Below are 23,695 nucleotides of genomic sequence, written 5' to 3'. Positions count from 1 at the left end.
GGATTATACTGCCTAGTTATCTAACAATCCTGCTATTTTATTCCAGTGTATACATGAGAGCCTTGGAAAATGATTCAACAATCAGTTGACTGGAGATAAAAGCCAGCTTATCTAATGCTCCCTCCCAATACATTCCCATTTTCTGGTTGGTCTCACAATGTTTCAGGAGGCACACAGTGATTTTCAAAACAAAACTCATCTTACCTCCCACAGCTTGGAGAGCAATGTCCAAATGCACCGACTGCCAGGACCTAGGCTCGGGGACGGGTCACACCCCCGCGACAATTCCGTTGCTTCCAGAACGGCGCGGTGCATTGTGGGAGTTGTAGTCTCCAGTGGAGAAAAGATCTTCTGAAAGTATGGGTTTGGGGGAGAGAGAGACAGAGAGAAAGATAGATAGATAGACAGACAGACAGACACAGAGAGTGATAGAGAGAGTCAGAGAGAGAAAGAGAGAGAAAAAGAGCGAGCGAGCGAGAGCGCGCGCGAGCACAGGCCGGAAGATCCCTTTTGCGCATGCGCCTTCCCGCCCACTGTGGGTGTGTTCAGTGTGCAAATTCCGGTTTGCTTCCTTCTCGCTTGCTGCTGCTGGAAATGCTCTGAAGAACAGCTTTGCAGTCCGCAGTTCGAGCTCCCGGGCTGGCGCCCGGCCTCTCTCCGGTGGACCTGCGGGGCTGTAAGTTGAGGGGATCTCATGCTGCAGTGGCGATATCAGGTACGAATTGTGAACTGGGCTCCGGACCAGAGTCCACGTGTTCCTCGGGTCTGCGCTGGACGGTTTGCTTGGGGTTCGTGAGTTTGTGCTGCCATTAGCCCGTGTGCCTGCAGATGCCACAATCTGGCTCCCGAGCTCCGAGAGCAAGTTGGGGGTTTCTCCAGACCAGGAGAGTCAGGAGCTGTGCATTTATATTCCACGTTCAAGAGGTTTTGCTGTTAACCTATGTGACTCGATTCACTTTCCCTCGCTGTAAGAAGAGCACGGTAACCATATTCTAGTGAAATTGTGAAGTGTGTGCCTGCCTGGAGCCCTGTTACAGTGCGAGGGACTGACTCTGCGTTGTTTCTCCTAGAGGAGTCTCCACTTTGCTCCCTCCTGTCTTCTTAGCCTCCTTAGCACTCCTGGCTTGAGTTCATATGTGTTTGTACATAACTTGTTTCTAGAGACAGTTCTACATGGGGTATTAGTGTTCGTGGTTCTGCTTTTTTTTTTTTTTTTTTTTTAAGGGGCTTGAACTCTGGGCCTGGACGCTGTCCCTCAGCAATTCAGCTCAAGGCTAGCGCACTACCACTTGAGCCACAGCATCACTTTTGGTTGTCTAGTGGTTAATTGGAGATAAGAGTCTCATGGACTTTCCTGCCCGGGCTGGCTTTTCACCACGATCCTCAGATCTCATCCTCCTGAGTGGCAAGGGTTACAGGCGTGAGCCACCGGTGCTGGGCAATGGTCCTGTATTTTTAGGGATAAATGAAGTCTAGCCATGTTTGAAGGAGGGCACCCTATGAATAGACCTTGTCTACTCTGACAAGTCCTGCAGAGCAGAGGCAGAAAAGCTCAGGAAAGGGAAGATGTTTTTACCTTCCCTTGCCTTACACAATAATTGGTTCTACTTCCCAGAGCACAAGATTTACATGATACTGTTTCCTCCAACACTCTCAATCACTTGGTGCTGTTGGGAGGTTTAGACTAACTTTCTGGAGAGGAGAGGGGTTGGCCTGAGGAATGAGGGAAAGCCTAGTTATCAGAGACAAGGTGAAGCTGTGGTTTGAAATGGAGAGATAACTATCATAATTGAAAGTATCTGTCTATGTACTAATCCTTAATCCTATTCTCACAAATTTATTCAGCCTTTTCCCACCATCATTTCTAGTACATGATCTCTCAAACTTATCCCAAATGTCTTATCTATGGATTTGCTAATGCTAGCTCTAACATGTTAGTTCTTTCTGGCAGTTCAGGAAGTGTTGGTCAGGAATCTTTGGCCTAAGAAAAGTTGCAGAAGTAAACTTGAGGTAATATATCCTGCTCAAGGTTGTAGGCTTTGTAGATGTTACATATCCTGAAGTTTTAGCTAGTGTTATCCATTTTGCCATATTCTGCTGAAAGAAGTATTATTTCACTTAGGAAATTCTTTTGTTTTGTTTTTGTTTTTGTTTTCTTTGGGGTCCGGTTGTGGGGCCTGAACTCTGGGCATGGGCACTGTCCCTCAGCTTTTCAGCTCAAGGCTACCACTCTACCACTTGAGCCACAGCGCCACTTCCAGCTTTTTTTCTTTTCGCTTATGTGGTGCTGGGGAAACGAACCCAGGGCCTCATGCATGCAAGGCAAGCGCTCTACCACTGAGCCACCTTCCCAGCCCACTTAGGAAATTCTTTTTGGAAATTGAAGTCAAGGAAACAGAAGCATTTCTTTTTTTTTTTTTTTTTTAAATTTTATTTTTTTGTCAGTTGTGGGTGGGGCTTGAACTCTGGGCCTGGGTGCTGTCCCTTAGCCCTTCAGCTCAAGGTGAGCACTCTACTGCTTGAGCCACAGCGTCACTTCCGGTTTTCTAGTGGTTTATTGGAGATAAGAGTCTCATGGACTTTCCTGCCCTGGCTGGCTTTGAACCACGATCCTCAGATCTCAGCCTCCTGAGTAGCTAGGATTACAGGTGTGAGCCACTGGCGCCCGGCAGCATTTCTTGAAAATATATTAAACATGTTGATCCATTTTTTACACTCTGCACTTCTTATACCTTTTGCAAATCCATTTATTTTTATTTATTTTTTTATTTTTATTTATTTTTATTTTATTTTTTTATTTTTTTGCTTATGTGGTCCTGAGGAATCGAACCCAGGGCCTCATGCATGCAAGGCAAGCGCTCTACCACTGAGCCAACTTCCCAGCCCCTGCAAATCCATGTTAATAACATGGATATACTACACTTTATTCATCTCTTCTTGACAAATTACAATTCCTCCACTATAATAATGAGCCTATTTTACATCACTTAAAATGAGAGAGACTAGCTGGGTGCTGGTGGCTCATGCCTGTAGTCCTAGCTACTCAGGGGGCTGAAATCTGAGGATGGAGGTTCAAAGCAAAAAAGTCCCGTGAAAGTGGTAGAGTGGTAGCCTTTAGCTGAAGAGCTCAAGGACAGCACCCAGGCCCAGAGTTCAAGCCCCAGGACTGACAGAGAGAGGCGGGGAGAGGAAGGGGAGAGTGGGAAGGAAAGAGGAAGAGAGGGAGAAAGGGAGGGAGGAGACTGCCTAAAGGTATATTCCAAAACAATTGATAAAATATATTTTAAATACAATACAGTGCTCTTTTTCTGTGTGCTAGTCCTGGTTCTTGAGCTCAGGGTCTGAGCACTGACCCATGAGCTTCTTTTGCTGAAGGCAAATGTTCTACCACTTAAGCCACGTCTCTAATTACAGCTATTTTTGATATTTTATTGGAGATCAGAGTCCTCAGACTTTCCTGCCCCAGCTTGCTTCAATCTGGGATCATTTATAGCCATGAGCCATCAGAGCTCAGTTACAATACCCTCTTTTAAATTCAGATTATATTTCTAATAAAATAATCTGAAAGCTGGGCGCTGGTGGTTTACGCCTATAATCCTAGCAACTCAGGAGGCTGAGATCTGAGGATTGCAGTTCAAAGCCAGCCCATACAGGAACATCTATGCCTCCATCAGAAAGAATGACATCACCCCTTTGTTAGGAAATGGAAAGACTTGGAAAAAATTATATTAAGTGAAGTAAGCCAGGCCCAAAGAAACATAGGTCCCATTGTTTCCCTTATTTGTAATAGCTAGTATATGTCTGGGACAAGTAGAAAAGGTCAAAAGCTATGTACATATGACCAGATAAGATGAAGTTAAGCGAAATGAACCCCAAGACACAAGGGTTTTTTTCTTTCTTGCTATTGTTTCTAACTTATGACATCCATGAGACTCTTATCTCCAATAAACCACCAGAAAGCTGGAAGTGGCTCTGTGGCTCAATTGGTACAGCACTAGCCTTGAGCTGAAGAGCTAAGGGACAGCGCCTAGGCTCTGAGTTCAAGCCCCACGACCGACCAAAAATAAAAAATCTGAAATAGCAACCTTCAGGTTTTTAAGGTGAGATGTTCAGTCATTACTGTTTATAAGGACAGTCCTGTAATAATCAGCAGGGGCTGAAGGCCTCCCCCAACATTGCCCCTTGGGCCAGCTCTTCTCCGTCCAGTAGCAGTTGGGCTTGGGAGGAATAGCCGTTGGAGTGGGGGCAGGGCCAATGGGAGGACTAGCCGTTGGAGTGGGGGCAGGGGCACAGCCTATATATAGGCCGCAGTGCTCCAAGGAAAGGGGTGATGGAGAATACAGAAGAGGACAAAAGAAGAGAGCAGAAGCAGCAGCCTGAGAGAAGGCAAGAGGCCTGAGGCCTGAGGCCCGTGGGAAGGTGAGAAACCTTCGGAGTGGCCTTCTGGAAGGCAAGAAGCCTGAAGCCTATGGTAAGGTCTGCAAGAAGATGAGAGTCCTGGAGGGCTGTACAGAAGGAGGAAGGGAGGAATAAAGATCAAGGTTGCTCCTTTGGAGGCTTGGAGGGTTTGCAGACTGACTAATGGGAGGTGTGTGTGGCTGTCCTTTTGAGGTTTGGAGGTTTGGAGGTCGAGCCTGCCCTTGGTTCTAGGTAGCTAGCCCAGGACAAGGTAGTTGCAGGTCCTTTCTAGTGTAAATAAAATTCTTTTGTCACTTTTAACTGTGCCTCTGTGGATTGTCTCGATCCAGGGTCATAATGTTCCAAATCCCAAATGAAAAAGAAAATATTCCACTCTGAAATCTGTAACACTCCTTGTTTCAAGTATTGTGATTATGGACACTTAGCCTATAATAAAATCTTAAGTCTTTTTTCAGAGGAAGAAAACATTCCTGGATGTAGAGAAACCCAATACTAATGTGCAAACATTGCTTTTAATAATTCCTGTTATCTTTTCTAGCAAAAACAACCTCACTGAAGTCTACAGAGTACTTTTTCAGTTTTTGTAGATGCCACTGTAAAGTTCATATTTTATTGTAAGACTTTCTATTGTATGAAATTGGTCAGAAACAAAGCAGAACTGTGGGTAATAGCATTTTCCTGTGTAATAAAACTAACCAACAAGCATAAGCAAAAGCACATAGGTATTTATTTGTTTTAAGTTTTATGGATATACATTTTGGGGTGTCCTCAGCTTGGTATTTTGTGTTAATATTGTTTAAGTAACATAAGATTTTAATCTTCTGGTTCTTTGGCTCAGGAGGGTTGGTTGGGATTGTGTCACTCTTATGAGTAGTATTTCATGTTGCATATTTATTACGACCTGTGTCTCCAGCAGGATTGCCAAAGTTCTTCATATGACTTTAGGAAAGTGAGCATTATGGACTTCTCAAACCATCATCTTTACTGATGTCTCTTTGGCCAGAGCAGGTTAAATGGCAAATTTCAAGTCATTGCACAAGGGTCCTCTGAGCATTTGGATATAGGGAAATGTGTCAGTGGCAACCGTTATTAAAAGATTATAACACAAGAAGTATGTATTATATATATTTTTCCTGTATAAGTTTGGGGTGAAAAATACTGAGTTATAGTATACATGTTCTCCATGGTGTTTAAAATGTAAATGAAGTAGGTAGAGTACAAATGCTCAATGGAGTCCTAAGATACCTTTGCTTTAAAACAAAAATAGTTCATACATCCCTAAGTATATTTCAGTAGTAACTAGTTTTAGTGAAGATGTGATTTTTTTGTTTCAGTTATTTTTATGGGAACATTAGTTTTTATGAAGTTTCTATGTATATTAACCCAGAAATGCTTTGCTTTTATAATATCTATTTCCCAACTAATGAACTGTGGATTCATCTTTTTTTTTTCGGTCATGGGGCCTGAACTCTGGGCCTGGACGCTGTCCCTCAGCTTTTCAGCTCAAGGCTATTGCTCTACCACTTGAGTCACAGCGCCACTTCCAGCTTTTTTTGCTTATGTGGTGCTGAGGAATTGAACCCAGGGCCTCATGCATGCAAGGCAAACACTCTACCACGAAGCCACCTTCCCAGCCCTGTGGATTCATCTTTAATGGAGGTTTTAATGTTCTACTTGAGACATAAAAGATTCTTCTCCAATAAGAAGACTATGTTTTTCTAGCCCATGTATAATGTTTTGAGAAGGAAAATCTGGGGCAAAATCACATAGGTCCTTTCCTGACTACCTCGTTTGCTTTCTCAGCCATGCTTCCAGAATCTTCTGTTCATTGTCAACCGTCGGAAATAATGAAAGGATCGCTGGTGAGTTGCTTTTTATTTGTCACTTTGTTTTACATTCTATTTTATGAGCCTAAGGATGTCCAAGACTTGAAAAACAGAAAAACAGATTCAGCTTTAGGATCATGTTCATGAATATAGCATGTAGATTTAGGAGATTATAAAATCTTACATTCTGTCTAATTTGAATCCAGACTTGCATAAGATTTTTTTCTGATGTGAGAAAAAGTAGTCCCACTTTTTATGTTATTCAGTGACATCAAGGAGTTGACTTCTCATGGAAGGTGAAGGTTCACCAGCAATGGGTCAGAGATAACATTGTTATGAGTTTAACAAACTATCTTAATGAAGTTTTACTGGAGTTGCTGAAATAGTGTGGGCACACACTTATTAGAATGTTCTAGAGGACTGAGTCACCTATGCTCCTCAGTTCTCCATACATCTTTTTTTTTTGTTTTTTTTTGCCAGTCCTGAGGTTTGAACTCAGGGCCTGGATACTGTCACTGAGCTTTTTTTGCTCAAGGCTAGCACTCTACCACTTGAGCCATAGCACCAATTCTGATTTTTTCTGTTCATGGCGTACTGAGGAATTGAACCCATGGCTTCATGCATGTTAGGCAAGTACTCTACCACTAAGCCATATTCCCAGCCCTATACATGCTTCTTGGACTGCTTTTTGGTCTTTGTTTTACTTGAAACTTATACTATATTTGATGATACAGTATATGGTCTTTCTAGAAATCTGTCCATTTCATTCTAAGGTATCTTCACAAGACTTTTTTTCTTAAATTTCCTTTTCATTCTCTGTTTCCTGCTCACTAGCTTTCTTTATTTCTCTCTTTGTCTCTATTTTTATCTGTATTTTTTTTCCTCTTTCTTTTTCTCGGTCCCTATTCCTTCCACCTGTCTCTCATTTTTTACTTTTCTTCAAATGCTCCATCTGGGAACCTGTTTTTCTTTTCTTTTTTTTAATTGTGAAAATACCATACAGAGGGGTTACAATTACATGGGCAAGGTAATGAGTACATTTCTTTTTTTTTTTTTTTTTGGGTCCAGTCGTGGGGCCTGAACTCTGGGCCTGGGCGCTGTCCCTCAGCTCTTCAGCTCAAGGCTAGCGCTCTACCACTTGAGCCACAGCGCCACTTCCGGCTTTTTTCTTTTTGCTTATATGGTGCTGAGGAATCGAACCCAGGGCCTCAGGCTTGCAAGGCAAGCGCTCTACCACTGAGCCACCTTCCCAGCCCAATGAGTACATTTCTTATCAAGCATTGTTGCCTCCTCCTTTGTTTCTCCTTCCCATCCCTTCTCATCTCCCAGGAACCTTTTTTTCTTACTGATCAATTTGCCTTTACTGACATGATACTTAGAGTTGACATTTTTTTTACCTATTAAATAGCAAAGTTGTTGTTGACTATAACCCAAGGCAGTTCTGTGGGATTCCAGAACCAAAGAAAATTAGAAAAACACAAGGACATATACAGGTAGTGAGATGGGGGGAAATTAATAACCCCAAGGCATACTAGCACTTGGGCACCAGTCCCCACAAGCAAGCTTGAGTTAACACAGGGAAGGTTACCATGGATACATGTATATTAATATTATATTATTAATTATATTATATTATTTTATAGTATATTAACTATATTAATATTATAATCTGAGCTAAATCAGAGATACTTGTTCCCTTGTTCTTTTGAGAGGGGACTGCAGCCCAGAGAAAGTCAAGATAAGAAGTCCACCTTACCTAGCCTTCAAGGTCAACAGCTCCCAAGGTTCAATTCCCAGCCTTTCCATCACTAAGGAAGGGGTGTGGCACTCCTTAACCCTCTATACTGTTGTCTGTTTTAACCCTTCCGTGGCCAGCTCTCAGCATAATGAATGCTGTTGGCATGGAGTTCCAACCTCTCAATCCTTTTCCACTTTTTGCTCAACTTCAGAATTCCCTACAGAACATTATTACTACCTTCTACCCATTGATACACAGCCAACAAAATTGATTTTTCCCCATTCTATTGTTTTTGGTCTAAACTCAATTGATGTGGTGCTGTAATTTTTTTCTTCTCCCTCCATTTGAATATTTTCATTCACTGCCACTGTAGGAGAGAAGCTGGTTTTGATAATAATACAATGACTAGGTTTTTTTTGTTTGTTTGTTTGTTTGTTTTTTTGGGTCGGTCATGGGGCTTGAACTCTGGACTTGGGCGCTATCCCTGCGCTCTTCAGCCCAAGGTGAGCACTCTACCGCTTGAGCCACAGTGCCACTTCTGGTGTTCTAGTGGTTTATTGGAGATAAGAGTCTCATGGACTTTCCTGCCCTGGCTGACTTTGAACCGGGATCCTCAGATCTCAGTCTCCCGAGTAGCTAGGATTATAGGCATGAGCTACTGGTGCCCGGTGTGACTAGAATTTTTAATATTTCAAATATCACTGGTGATAAAATCTCACAAACATTTGCTCAGTCATAGACATTTCAGGAGGGAGAGGAGGTGGGATCCTGGTGCGGGTTCCTCCTGGGCTCGGTCCCAGTGTGGTGGTGCAGTACAAGCTAACATGTGTGGTAATGTATCCTTAGAAATCTACTGGGAGAGGGGCTAGGAAGTTGGCTCAGTGGTAGAGCACTTGCCTTGCATGCCTTGAGGCCCTGGGTTTGATTCCTCAGCACCACATAAGCAAAAAGAAAAAAGCCAGAAGTGGCGCTATGACTCAAGTGGTAGAGCACTAGCCTTGAGCTGAAGAGCTGAGGGACAGTGCTCAGGCCCAGAGTTCAGGGCCCACACCGGACCAAAAAAAAAAAAAAAAAGAAATCTACTGGGAGAAATGATTCAGGAATATGTGACACACTTGAACAATAGTGAAAAGGTGTAAAAAACTGAAAGCAGGATTCATAGATTATAATAATTTGTATCTTTTATCCATGTGTGTTTCTTATTAATACTATTTATAGTGTATGTTTCCAGTTAAAAACTATTTTAATATATTTCCAAACACTTTTAATTTGGTATTCCAATAGGAAAAATAGATATGTCACTGATATCTGATAAAATTCACAGAATCTAAAATTTGATTTTTCCACATTCCCTTTGAAGACAGGTCTTGCTGTGTAGTCCAGAACTCTCTTGAATTTATGTCACCTAGCCTGGCTGGTAGTCCTTCTTTAGTTTCTCAAGTTTAGTGATATAGGTGTGTTCTATCCTCTGTAGCTGCATTAGCCATTCTTTTTTTTTTTTCCTGTCGTGGGGCCTGAACTCGGGGCCTGAACTCTGGGCCTGGGTGCTGTCCCTCAGCTCTTCAGTTCAAGGCTAGCGCTCTACCACTTGAGCCACAGCACCACTTCCAGCTTTTTTCTTTTTGCTTATGTGGTGCTGAGGAATCGAACCCAGGGCCTCAGGCATGCAAGGCAAGCACTCTACCACTGAGCCACCTTCCCAGCCCACATTAGCCATTCTTAAATGTACAATTCACTGATATTACCTATGCCCATATTGTACAGCCATCCCTTCCATCCATCTACAGTATTTTTCATCTTCTACGTGCGAAGCTGTATAATCATTAAATAGGCAGCTCCTCTTTCCCCTGTACCAGTCACTGGAACCATCTTACTTTTTTGTTCTCTGAGTTTGTTGATCCTTGGAAGCTCATTAAAGGAAATCATACCATGGCTGTTCATTAAAAACTGGTGGATTTTATTTAGCACATTGCATTCAAGTTTCATCCCTGTTGTAAAATTTTCTCCTTTTTATTTTTTTTTTTAACATTTATCTGTTGTTTACATGCTTCTGTCTTCTGGTTATTATGAATAGTTATGTGAAGTGATCCTCCTCACTTGTGGTAGCAACAAGTCATCAGCCTGTTCTTTTTTTTTTTTTTTTTTCCGGTCATGGAGCCTGAACTCTGGGCCTGCGTGCTGTTCCTCAGCTCTTCAGCTCAAGGCTAGCGCTCTACCATTTGAGCCACAGCATCATTTCTGGCTTTTTCTGTTTATGTGGTGCTGAGGAATCGAACCCAGGGCCTCATGCATGCGAGGCAAGCGCTCTGCCACTGAGCCACCTTCCCAGCCCTGCATTTTATTTCCAATAATTATAACTTCTTCTAACTATGGTTGATTTTCTTCACTAAGGAAATAGTTTAGGCTAGCACTTCTCAATGGAGGAAGTGTTTAATTTATTGTAACAATAGAGGTGCTGTACAGAGGGATTACAATTACATGTGTCAGGTAATGAGGACACTTCCTTTCATACAGTGTCTTCCATTCCTTCATTCTTTCCCAGTCCCTCCCTCTCATCTCTACTCACCAGTTGTATAGTTTACTTTCCTCAGTGTCTAATGACCTCCACTGCTGTGATTTTCACCCTATTTTCCTTGAGTTCTATGGCTTTCCCTACCCTCCAGAAGATATACATGGGAGTACACCATACATAATCAAAAGCTTTTGTTTTTATTTCAAAAGTGAAGTAAGAAAGTGGTTACCTTTAACATTCTATAAATCACAGTGGCAGAGTACATTTCTTCCAGATCCATTCTAATTTTCATGTGATTTTTTTAACTCATATATTATTAGAAACATTATTCAATTTTAATGAATTTATAACTTATAGCTTTATTTCTCATATTGATTTCTACAAAGTCTGTCTTGAGATTTGCTTTCAGTGTGTCTGTCTTGGTAAATTTAATACCACAGTGCTCTATAAACAGCATTTAAGTTAAGATAATGCGATCCGTGTGTGTTCCTGTTGACTTTTTGTCTGGTTCTATCAATTAGAGGAGAGTTAGTTCTCCAATAGTAATGGTAGATTAAAAGTTATAATTCTGTGGCCTTTTAAACATGTCTTTGGAGACTGCTTTTCAGCATACAACTTTTATCATCGAGATGTACGATATGTCTGTTACTATCAATAGTCTGTATCTGTGGTCATACAATTTGTGTTGATGTTTATTTCCTTTCATATTACCACTATTTGTATTTGTATTTGTATTTTTTTTTTGGGGGTCCAGTTGTGGGGCCTGAACTCTGGGCCTGGGTACTGTCCTTCAGCTCCTCAGCTCAAGGCTAGCGCTCTACCACTTGAGCCACAGTGCCACTTCCAGCTTTTTTTCTTTTTGCTTATGTGGTGCTGAGGAATCAAACCCAGGGCCTCAGGCATGCAAGGCAAGCGTTCTACCACTGACCCACCTTCCCAGCCCCACTATTTGTATTTTTATTATTACTTTTGCTAAAGGTATCTTTGTATTTATTCATTTTTATTTCTCTATATATTCATTTTTATTTCTCTATATGTAGTGTATGTCTCTGGATAACTTATTGAGTTTTTCGAGTGTTTTTTTTGTCTGTTCAAGTCAGTGCCTTTACGTTTACTGTATATTACAATATTAACATGGTTTCATTTATGATGGCCATTTTCCTATTATCTGTCTTATCTGATATTTAGTTCCTATTTTGCTTCCATGTAACCTGTACACATCCTTCCGTACACTGTAAATCACCTCTAATATAGCCTGTAGGCACTCTTCTATACTGTAAATCACCTATCATACCTATTACAATTTAAATCCTGTGTAAATAGTTGTTCTTCTGCATTGTTCATGGGATAATGACAGTTTGTTCAAAGACTGCACATTTAATACAGGTGCCATACCTTTTCAAATAGTTTGGTTCAGTGGTTCATTGTATCTGTGCAACTCATAAATATGCAAGACCTAATACAGTTCTTTGAAAAAACTATTATGTAATAGCTATAATCTAGTCTGGTAGTTTGTTTTCTTTTTTCTTTCTTTCTTTCTTTTTTTTGGTTGTTGTGGGCCTGATTTCTGGGCCTGGGTGCTGTCACTCAGCTCTTCAGTTCAAGGCTAGCATTCCACCACTTGAGCCACAGTGCCACTTCTGGCTTTTACTGCTTATGTGGTGCTGAGGAATCAAACTTGGGGCCTCATGCATGCGAGGCAAGCGCTCTACCACTGAGCCACCTTCTCAGCCCCCATTTGTTTTCTTAATAAAGAAATAACCAGAGGTTTTATGTATAGAACAAAGGCTATCCTCAGGCTAAGGCATAGTTTCAGAAGAAGTAAAATATGCATGAAAATTGTTGCTATACTATAGAACTGGAAGAAAATAAATTTCCCACCCAGTCTGATTCTTTGTTGTGGCAGACATGGTGGATGTACTCTATTGTTGCTAGGTACTCTGAGTTTACAATATTCTTAGATTACCAACATATGACATTGTATACTATAGTTATATTTCAATGGAATAATTTCATATGTAACCTAAATCTATTGCCCTTTAAATATTTATTGACAGAATTAATTCTTTGAACACGGGCCCTCAATCTTAAGTGATCCATATCACAAGTCCACATACTTTGTTTTTAATACACTTAAGTGTTTATAGATTGAATCTTTATGCATTATGAATCATGAATATGGCCCTATAAGTTTTCCTTCCACAAATCATTTTAGAGAGATCACATAAAATATGTTCTAGGGCTGGGAATGTGGCTTAGTAGTAGAGTGCTTGCTTCACATACATGAAGCCCTGGGTTCGATTCCTCAGTACCCCATAAACAGAAAAAGCAGAAGTGGCACTGTGGCTCAAGTGGTAGACAGCTAGCCTTGAGCAAAAGAAGCTCAGAGACAGTGTCCAGGCCCAGAGTTCAAGGCCCAGGACTGTTAAAAAAAAATGTCTGTATGTTCTATGCATTCATTTATACTTATGTATGCATTTACCTTTTTATTTGTCCTCTGCGTAGATCTATGTTGGCATCTTTTGTTATTCTCTTGAAGCAGGATACTTTCTTATAATACTCTTAAAATGCAGGTGTATTATTAGTGAATTATCATTTCCTGAAAATACCTTCAATCTTCAATGGATTGTGAATTGAAGGTTACTTTCTTTCAAAACTTTACAGTACATTTCCTTTTTGTGTATTGTGCAGCATTCTCCTCTGGTCTTTTCAAGCATGGCTGGATTGGGACGATTGTTAGCCATTCTTCATTTGTAATGGGTTCAATGTGAGAGTCAAAAATCTTCATTTTAGAGGAGGCTGCAATGCTTGATAAGAAATGTACTCATTATCTTGCCCATGTAATTGTAACCCCTCTGTACAGTATGTTCACAATTTAAAAAAAATCTTCCTTTTAGCCTCTACACAACAAATTAATACTGTCTTTAATTCAAACTTTAAAAAATTTCTTCTGTGTTTTTTAGGTGATATCCCTCTTTTTTTCTTTTCTCTCTCCTGCTTGTGGTGGTTAAATTTCTATTTTTGTCATCTTGAATGTTTCATAAAGCTTTATTTATTTGCCTCCATCCTTCCCTCAAGGCTTATTGAAAATCAAATCCCAACCCACCTATATTTTGTATTGTAGGAGGTAGGCGATACTCACAAAATTTCATGCTAGCATTTCTTTTTTACTTAGGAAAGCAGCATCAGGGTATCTGTGACCACACTTCAATCTTTAGAAATTTAAAAACAAAAATGATTAACATAGGTTATTTTTATTGTGGGAATGAAGTCAAATCTTTTTTTTTTATTGTAAAATACTGTCCAGAGGGGTTACAGTTACATGAGTAAAGTGATAAGTACATTTCCTATCCAGCATTGTTACCTCTTCCTTTGTTTTTCCCCTACCCATCCCTTCCCTCCCCACCTCCCCACCTTTCCAGCTCTCGACACCCTCCCACCCCCCCTACCCTCCCCACTGTCCCCGAAGTTGTAAAGTTGGTTTTCAACATACTGTCTTGTACATCTCATTGTTACAATGGGTCAACCTGTATCCCTATTTAAGCATTTTGTTTTTTCCCTTCTCCTCCCCAAATTAGAAAAATGTATATACAAGATGCAGACCACTGGAATCAAATACTGTGAAACTAGGGGTTATACTGTGGAGGAAGAACATACCAAAGAAACAAAAAAAATCACTTAGTACATTATAAATACATTAAAACAATAGCAAGAAAGAAAAAACCCTTTGTTTCCCAGTCTTGGGGTTCATTTCACTTAACATCAAACATCATCTAATATGTTTATATATACACATCTTTTGACCTTTTCTATTTGTCCTAGACTTATACTAGTTATTGCAAATAAGGGAAACCATGGGGCTATGTTTCTTTGGGCCTGGCTTACTTCACAGTATAATTTTTTCCAAGTTTTTCCATTTCCTAACAAATGGGGCCATGTCACTCTTTCTGATGGAGGCATAGAATTCCATTTTATAAATGTACCACATTTTTTTATCCATTCATCTTCTGAGGGGCATCTGGGTTGGTTCCATGTCTTAGCTATGGTAAATAATGCTGCGATAAACATAGTTGTTTGGTAGCTTTATTATACCTTTTTTTATGATTGTTTGGGTAAATGCCCCGAAAGTGGGATTGCTGGGTCATAGGGGAGCTCTATGTGCAGTCTTTTGAGGAACTTCCGTACTTCTTTCCAAAGTGGTTGAACAAGTTTACACTCCCACCAACAATGCAGTAGGGTTCCCTTTAGGCCACATCTCTCCAGCATCTGTTGTTTTGTTATAGATTTTTTGATTATAGCCATTCTAACTGGGGTGAGGTAGAATCTCAATGTTGTTTTTTTTTTGGGGGGGGGGTCTGGTCGTGGGGCCTGAACTCTGGGCCTGGGTGCTGTCCCTCAGCTCTTCAGCTCAAGACTAGCGCTCTACCACTTGAGCCACAGCACCACTTCTGGCTTTTATTCTTTTTGCTTATGTGGTGCTGAGGAATCCAACCCAGGGCCTCATGCATGCAAGGCAAGCGCTCTACCACTGAACCACCTTCCCAGCCCTCAGTGTTGTTTTGATTTGCATTTCTTTTATGGCTAGACAAGTTGAGCATTTCTTCATGTGTCTATTGGTCATTCTTATTTCCTTTTCAGAGAAGTTTCTCTTTTTTAGCCCACTTATTTATTGGGCAGTTGTTTCTTTGAGGATTTATTGTTGGGGGATTTAATTTTTTGAGTTCTAGGTATATTTTAGATATGAGACCCTTGTCCGTTGTATGGCTAGTGAAGACCTTCTCCCAATCTATGGGCTTTCTATTGATCTTGCTAGCTATGTGCTTTGCCATGAAGAAGCTCTGCAGCTTCATGTAATCCCATTTGTCTGACCTTTCTTTGATTTGTTGTGTTTCTGGGTCTCTTTTAAGAAAATTTCAGCCTGTGCCAGGGAGACCTAGAGTTTCTTCTATTCCTTCCTGTAATTTTTTTTTTTTTGGTCCAGTTGTGGGGCCTGAACTCTGGGCCTGGGTGCTGTCCCTAGCTCTTCAGCTCAAGGCTAGCGCTCTACCACTTGAGCCACAGTGCCACTTCCAGTTTTTTTTTCTTTTTGCTTATGTGGTGCTGAGGAATCGAACCCAGGGCCTCATGCATGCAAGGCAAGCGCTCTACCACTGAGCCCCCTTCCCAGCCCCCTTCCTGTAATGTTTGCAAGGTGTCTGCTTTGACTCCGAGGTCTTTGATCCATTTGGAATTGATTCTGGTGTAGGGTGATGTATAAGGATCTAGCTTTAGTTTTCTACAAGTGATTAACCAATTTTGCCAGCACCGTTTACTGAAGAGGCTGTCTTTCTTCCATTCTATTTTTTTTAGCTCCCTAGGTCTGTGGGTTCATTTCTGGGTTTTCAATTCTATTCCATTGGTCCTGAGGTCTGCTCTTGTGCCAGTACCAAGCTGTTTTGATTACTATGGCTTTGTAGTAGAGTTTGAAATTTGGTATTGATATTCCTCCAGCACTGTTCTTTCTGTTAAGGATCGTTTTTGCCATTCGGAGTCTTTTATTGTTCCATATGAATTTTTGGATTGCTGCTTCTATTTCCTTGAAGAATGAGGTTGGAATATTGATAGGTATCACGTTGAATTCATATATAGCCTTTGGAAGTATCGCCATTTTCGTGGTGTTAATCCTCCCAATCCAGGAGCGTGGGAGGTTTTTCTACTTCCTAAGTTCTGTTTTAATTTCCTTTTGCAGGTTTTTATAGTTTTCATCGCAAAGGTCCTTCAATGAAGTCAAATCTTACCAAAGCAACTATTATCTACTTTCTTGAGTACTGTTACTTCCTTTAACATTCACCTGGGCATTATGTTTTTCATAGATCTACTAATATGTATTTAATGTGATGTCCTGATTGCCTATGAGAGCACTTCTTTGTTTTATTTTGTTCATTTTAAATACATTTTTTATTGTAAAAATATTGTGCAGAGGGGTTACAGTTACATGAACAAGATCATGAGTACATTTCCTATCAAGCATTGTTACCTCCTCCTTTGTTTTTCCCCTACCCTTTCTTCCCTCCCACCTCCACAACTACAGAGTGTAGTTTAATAGAAGATCTAAACAGGCTTTTAATAGAAGATCTAAACAGGCTTTTCAGTTAGACAAAGTATGAAAATGCAGGAAAAGTTAGTTTATTGTTACACTGGTATGTAGTAAATTTTAGCAAAATAAGCTAAATACACTTTCAGATGCCTACTTAGACTTAATGTTGTTTTGCCAGATTATTAGCTCTTATCTCTATTGCTAGCACCAGAAATGTGTTCTCACGTGTATTTGTAACTTTGTATTTGTAACTACCAAGTTCATATGGAGGCAAATCTTTCTACTTTGATTTTTCTTTCTCTCACTGTATAGGTAACAGAGTAAGTTCCATTTTATTTAAGAAAAAAGCATTCATGTATAAGAATGAAATTTCAGACTTGGTGTTCTCATGACTCAGGGCTAATTAATGATGGAAATGTGCCATTTCAGAAGTTGGTGTCCTTTGATGAGGTGGCTGTGGATTTCAGCTGGGAGGAATGGCAGGACCTGGATATTTCTCAGAGGACCCTGTATAGAGATGTAATGCTAGAGACCTACAGCAACCTGGTATCCTTAGGTGAGCAAAAGTCATATTAACTTGCAAGGTCAAGTGCTTTGTTTTTGTAGATATATGAATATTTATGGGGTTTTTTTGGTGTTTTTTTTTTTTGGGGGGGGGGGTCTGGTCATGGGACCTGAACTCTGGGCCTGGGCGCTGTCCCTCAGCCCTTCAGCTCAAGGCTAGCGCTCTACCACTTGAGCCACAGTGCCACTTCCAGCTTTTTTCTTTTTGCTTATGTGGTGCTGAGGAATTGAACCCAGGGCCTCAGGCATGCAAGGCAAGCGCTCTACCATTGAGCCACCTTCCCAGCCCCAATATTTATGTTATTTAGGTGTAAGATTCCAGTCCATGGGAAGTGTCACTTTTTTTTTTTTTTTAAGAAAAACTTCAACTTTATGTAACTCCTGAGGCAGTTTTATTCTTATTCTTCAAGAAGCCATACCTTTAGAACAAAGGTTCTAAACTATGTATATCACTATTAGAAGTATGATCTAGTTTTTCACTGGATGCAGTGGTTCATGCCTGTAATCCTAGCTAATCAGAAGGATAAAATCTTAATATTTTGGTTTGAAACCAGCAATGTGTATGAAGTACCCATGGGACTCTTCTATCCAATTAACCACTCCCAAACTGGAAGTGGAGCTGGGTGTCAAACTGGTAGAATGCTAGCCTTGAGCAAAAGAACTGAATTGAAACCATATAACTGGCAAAATAAATCCAAAGCTGGGGGAAAGTCAACCATGGAGCTGGTGAGAAATAAGAAATAGGATGTCTGAGATCTTAAAGCAATGATGACCCAACATGAGCAATAGGTCTCCACTTTTTGTTTTTTTTGTCAGTCATGGGGCCTGAACTCTAGGCCTGGACGCTGTCACTCAGCTCTTCAGTTCAAGGCTAGTGCTTTACCACTTGAGCCACAGTGCCACTTCTGGCTTTTTCTGTTTATGTGTACTGAGGAATCGAACCCAGGTCCTCATGCATGCTAGGCAAGCACTCTACTACTGAGCCACCTTCCCAGCCCAGGTCTCCACTATTTCTTAATAACAGGTCACTGTGTTCCTAAACCTAAGTTGATTGTCAAGCTGGAGCAAGGTGCAGAACCATGGATAGGAGAAGCCTCAGACAAGAATTTCACAGGTGAGTTAAAGCATCTTGTATAGATGTTGAAGCCAGAACCAAGTTGGTAAGTTCATGATCCTGTATTGAGCAATAATGTTCCTAGTTCCCCTGGGCCCTATGTGTGGCAGAGAACTAGGTGATCCTTTGTCTCAAAGACTTGTGAATCAAGAATTCATGGGGAGACATCCTGAATTCTGTGTGGCAGTCGAGTTAAAGTTAGCAATTCTTTCTCTTTGTGGAAATCATTCTGAAACAAAAAAGAGAATTAGGAATGTAGAAAATGAGATTTCATTTTCTTTGAAACTAGGAGTATGCAGGGTTAGGTAATAAGGAGTACACCAGGGCTGCTATCCTCTGATAAGGAAAATAGCCTATTGGTGGTGGGAAGATACTGGAGTTCACAACTAGATCTTTTAGTGTAGAGAGGATGATTAATTAGGTCGTGAGCTGGAATGTCTTTGATCTTCCATGCTTCTGAGGGGCAGGAGTGTCACAAAAGGAATTTTGATGAGACTGTCTAAGATGGAGAGAAATGAACTTTAAAATTCCCACAGATACTTAAAGTAATTCTTATGAGAAGTTAGAATTGAAGAGATGTAGGTATTAATGCCTACTGTCAGGAACCATCCCTGTTTAGGTGAAAGGCAAAGGAATATATAAAACACAATTATAGTCTCCAAATCTAGAAAATATTCCAGTTCCTCACCTAATGGTTGAGAAGCAAAGCAGCGCAATATATAAATTATTTCAAGAAAATTAAAGAACACAAAGCAGCTATTCCCCTATGGTCAAACAAAACAATATTTGAAACAAACAACCCCAAGAATACTAAAGGCAAATTTTAAGTGTTCACCTTAAAACTTTCACAGTGTTTAGTTGAATAATTTGAGTAAATATTTCTTCTGATATAAAAAGAAAAACTGAAACACAGAAAAACATTTTCCATTGCTAAATAATCAGTATTATTTTTTAATTAATACATTAGGGAGAAATCATGTATCATAAATTAATTCCTATTTTGATAATTGAAAATCTGTAAAAGAATGGGAGAAAATGTCTTCATCTTTACATTAAGGAATCTTTGGATCTCATTTATGTTTTTGTCTTTTTTTTCTTTGACACATTTTAGATGTCCAAGAAATGGAGGAGGTGATTAAGACCTGCCAGGAAGGTTCAGATGAATGTCTGTGTGAAGTAGCAGTCACAAATAGTAACCCAGTGGAAGAAAGAGTGAGATTGATAACAACTTTTAACTTGGGCTCAACTCATAAGCTTGAGCTGATGAGGAATAATGGGAACTCTTTAGGGATGAGCACTGAGGAGTTCATTGAGTGTCAGGACATGCTTCTCTATAGTGAGTCTGATGAGATGCATGCTGCGTATACACCTGGTGTGTCTCCTGTAGTTGAACAATCCTTCAGATATTCTGAGTATTTTAGTCAAAATTATGCGACTCCAAATGAGCTGCAGTATTTTGAATTTGGTGGAGAAGGGAAGGTATTAAACTCAGAGACTATATTCTTTAGACATAATTGGGTCTGTATGGGAGACACCTCCTATAACCATAGTGAATATAGAGAAGACTATGATAAGTCTGCTCTCCTTGCCCAAGAGATACGTCAAGGAGGGAGGAAAACACCTGAATGTACTTTATGTGGAAAAACATTCTACGTAAGACCTGTAGTCACTACACATGAGAAAATGTACAAAGGAGAGAATCCTTGTACATGTAATGAATGTGAGAAGTCTTTCAATAAGGAAATGCACATTAGAAAACCTGAGAGCAAATATCCACAGAAGTCCGATGAGTATAAGCAATGTACAAAATCTCTTTCTCAGAAGTCAGACTTGACTTTCCAACCTCAATCACCCATAGATGAGAAACCCTTTGACTATGAGGAATGCAGGAAATTTTCCACCCAGAAGTCAGGTCTCAGCAGGCATCAGAAAACTCCCAAAGATGAGAAACGTCATGAATGCAACAAATGTGGAAAGTCTTTCATACAGAAGTCATACCTCACTTTGCTTCAGAGAACACACACAGGAGGGAAACCTTATGAATGTAACACATGTGGAAAATCTTTTGCCCGGAAGACACATCTTACTGTCCATCAGAGAACACACACAGGAGAGAAACCTTATGAATGTCAGACATGTGAAAAGACCTTCACCCGGAAGGCAAACCTCCAGAGACACACGAGAATTCACACAGGTGAGAAACCTTTTGAATGTAACAAATGTGGAAAGACTTTCAGACGGAAGTCAGACCTCACTTTGCACGAGAGAAATCACACTGGAGAGAAACCTTATGAATGCAACAAATGTGGTAAGGCTTTCAGAGGGAAGTCTCACCTCACTTTGCACCAAAGAACACATACAGGAGAGAAACCTTATGAATGCAACAAATGTGGAAAGACCTTCAAGTGGAGTTCACACCTTGGCATGCATAACAGAATTCACACTGGTGAGAAACCTTATGAATGTAACAAATGTGGAAAAACCTTCACCCAGAGTTCACACCTCAGCAAGCATAAGATAATTCACACAGGTGGGGAACCTTATGAATGTAACAAATATAGATCTTTCAGGCAGAAGTCTTCCTTCACTTTGCATCAGAGAACACACACAGGAGAGAAACTTTATGAATGTAACAAATGTGGAAAGTCTTTCAGGCACAAATCAACCCTCACTTCGCATCAGAGAACACACACAGGAGAGAAACCTTATGAATGCAACAAATGTGGAAAGACCTTCAAGTGGAGTTCACACCTCAGTAGGCATAAGAGAATTCACACAGGTGAGAAACCTTATGAATGTAACAAATGTGGAAAGTCTTTCATCCAGAGTTCACATCTCAACAAGCATAAGAGAATTCACACTCGTGAAAAATTTTATGAATAAGTGGAAAGTCGTTCACCTGGAAGAAAACTCAGTTTGCATCAGAGAACCCACACAGGAGAGAAACCTTAAGAATGGAGCATATGTGCAATCTTTCACCCAGAAGGCACAGCTTATGGCTCATCATTGAACACACATAGGAGAGAAATCTTATGAATAAAACAAATGTGGAAAAAATTTTCAAGAAGTCACACCTCAGTTTGCCTCAGAGAACATACACAGGAGAGAAACCGTATGAACGTAACAAACGTGGAAAATCCTTCACCAAAAAGGTATGGGTTGGTGTTAATAGAACACACAGGAGAGAAACCTTATGAATGTTATAAATATGGAAAGGTATGCCTTCACCTGGAAGGCATACCTCAGAGTTCATCAGAGAACTGAATCACATAGGAGAAAAGAAAACTAATGACTAGACCAAATGTGCAATGACTTTTAAGCAGGTGTCAGTCCTCAGTGCATCTGAGAACATATAAATAAATGAGAGAAATTCTCAGCATAATAAATGTAGAAAAACATTTAGCTGGAAGTCTTATCTCTACGGGTATCAGAGATCTGGTAAATGTAAACATTAGAGGAAATCTTTCAAGCAGAAGTCAGGCTTTAGTAAGCATCAGCACTCACAGGAAAGAAACCCAATGCAGGAAAATACTTTTCAGGAACTGCTGCAAATTATACAGAGAAGCTCTTCATGGCAGAAGTAAGCTGGGTGTAATAGGAAACCATTCTTTCCTTTTTCTTTTTTTTTTTTTTTGGGGGGGGGGTCCAGTTGTGGGGCCTGAACTCTGGGCCTGAGCACTGTCCCTCGGGTCTTCAGCTCAAGGCTAGCACTCTACCACTTGAGCCACAGTGTCACTTCCGGCTTTTTTCTTATGTGGTGCTTAGGAATCGAACCCAGGGCCTCAGGCATGCAAGGCAAGTGCTCTACCACTGAGCCACCTTCCCAGCCTGAAACCATTATTTCCTATTGGGCACTCGCTGAGCCAACATTTCTCATCCTCTTATTGTGATGAGTGTGGATGGTGTCCTTGAATGTTATTCAAAAGATTTGGACACAAGTGATGGGTGTTAATTTCTTCCAGGCTTGAGAAGTAATTAAGAGAGTGAAGTTGTTGACTTGTGTCTTTTATAGTATGGAATAATTTGTCAAGGTGATTTTATAAAGTCAGAAATAAGAGCTCTGGCCTCTTGAGATTGGACTCAGATCATCCTCCAAGGTGGTTTGGGGAGTCATAGATGGGAAAAGACTGTTATGATTTCAGACAAGGACATAAGAGCTTCGATTTCTCCACTGCTCCACTAAAGTATCCCACTGTATGTGCGCTCAATGCGTTATAACACAAGTGACTCACTATTTCCAGTTCAGTTTTTGAATAGAAGATCTGGTGGAAGATGCCACTCCTTGTTTATTACAAAATGTGCACAGTTGTGAAATTTTGCTCTTCACCTTTTGTCCTCAAGTTCATGAAACATTCAGAAAACATGGAAGGGCACACATTTGGGGATATATATGCTTTTTGTATGGGTACAAGTCCTGTAGCTTGATCTCAGAGCCTAGGCACTGTTCTTAAGCATTTTTGCTCAAGGCTAATGCTCAACTACTTGAGTCACAGCTTCATTTCTGGTTTCTTTGGTTGGTAAATAAAGACAAGAGTCTAAACCATTTGGTTTTGGATGAGTAACCCCAAAATAACTTCAGTGCTTCCTTTATATTGAATTAATCACTGGTGATGAGTCACTTGTGATTGATTCACCCTTAGTTCATTCTGTTGTTCTGTTGAGTGAGTTATTATAATAAACCAGCGTGGATAATATGAAGAGCCTGTGTTTTTTCACTTTTCTGGAGGCTGAAAGTGGAGTTCTGAGGAGGATGAGTCTATCATCACTCCAATTTCTCCAGCTCCATTCAGATAATTGTACCAAAACACAATGAAGACATGGTTTGATTAAACTCAATTCTGGTAGTAAGGAAATAATTGGAAACACAGCAAAAATGAGGAACCAGAAGCTAGTTAGAAGGTGGTTGCCGAAATCCAAGGGATGAGAGAGACAGAGGTAGGACTGTGCTAGATTTTTGGTAGGGTAAAATTCAGGTAAAAAGTCATCCTAATCACATATTTCTCCCTAGGTATAGTCATACAATATTTTGAAGCATAATACTATACTATGATTTCATTCTGCAGTGTTTCATATCCAGCACCAAGAACACATATATTTCTTTATGATGAGAATACTGTCATTTGCAATCTCAGGGCGGGCTATGGAAGATAGTATAAGTCAAATAACCAGGTATAGAAAGATACTGAGCAATCTCAACACAAAAAAGGAAATTAAGAAAAATAGAGACAAGGAAGTGGTGCTGTGGCTTAAGTGGTAGAGTGCTTGCCTTGAGCTGAAGAGTGCAGGGAAAGCGCCCAGGCCCAGAGTTCAAGCTCCATGACTGACCAAAAAAAGAAAAATAGAGACAACTCACAGAGGTGGGGAATAGAATAGGTGACCATGTGACAATTAGTGATAACTTTTTCCCAATCAAACATTTCATTTGACTACACAATGTGTTGTTCCA

General features: G+C 40.3%; 1 protein-coding gene across 1 annotated transcript; it reads left to right on the top strand.

Annotated features, from left to right (window-relative positions):
- Positions 1-603: 603 nt before the first annotated feature.
- Positions 604-23,207, top strand: LOC138824963 (zinc finger protein 717-like). Its single transcript, XM_070019356.1, has 5 exons — positions 604-715; positions 6,223-6,281; positions 17,001-17,127; positions 18,160-18,249; positions 19,361-23,207. Exons 2-5 carry the CDS (start codon positions 6,225-6,227, stop codon positions 21,130-21,132), a joined length of 2,046 nt encoding a protein of 681 aa, XP_069875457.1. The 5' UTR covers positions 604-715; positions 6,223-6,224; the 3' UTR covers positions 21,133-23,207.
- Positions 23,208-23,695: the final 488 nt, after the last annotated feature.

The sequence above is a fragment of the Dipodomys merriami genome, unplaced genomic scaffold (assembly GCF_024711535.1).
Source record: "Dipodomys merriami isolate MVZ:Mamm:240054 unplaced genomic scaffold, mDipMer1.0.p SCAF_130, whole genome shotgun sequence".
NCBI lineage: Eukaryota > Metazoa > Chordata > Mammalia > Rodentia > Heteromyidae > Dipodomys > Dipodomys merriami.
Note: the sequence above shows the minus strand (reverse complement) of the source record. Positions and strands in the feature narration are given on the sequence as shown.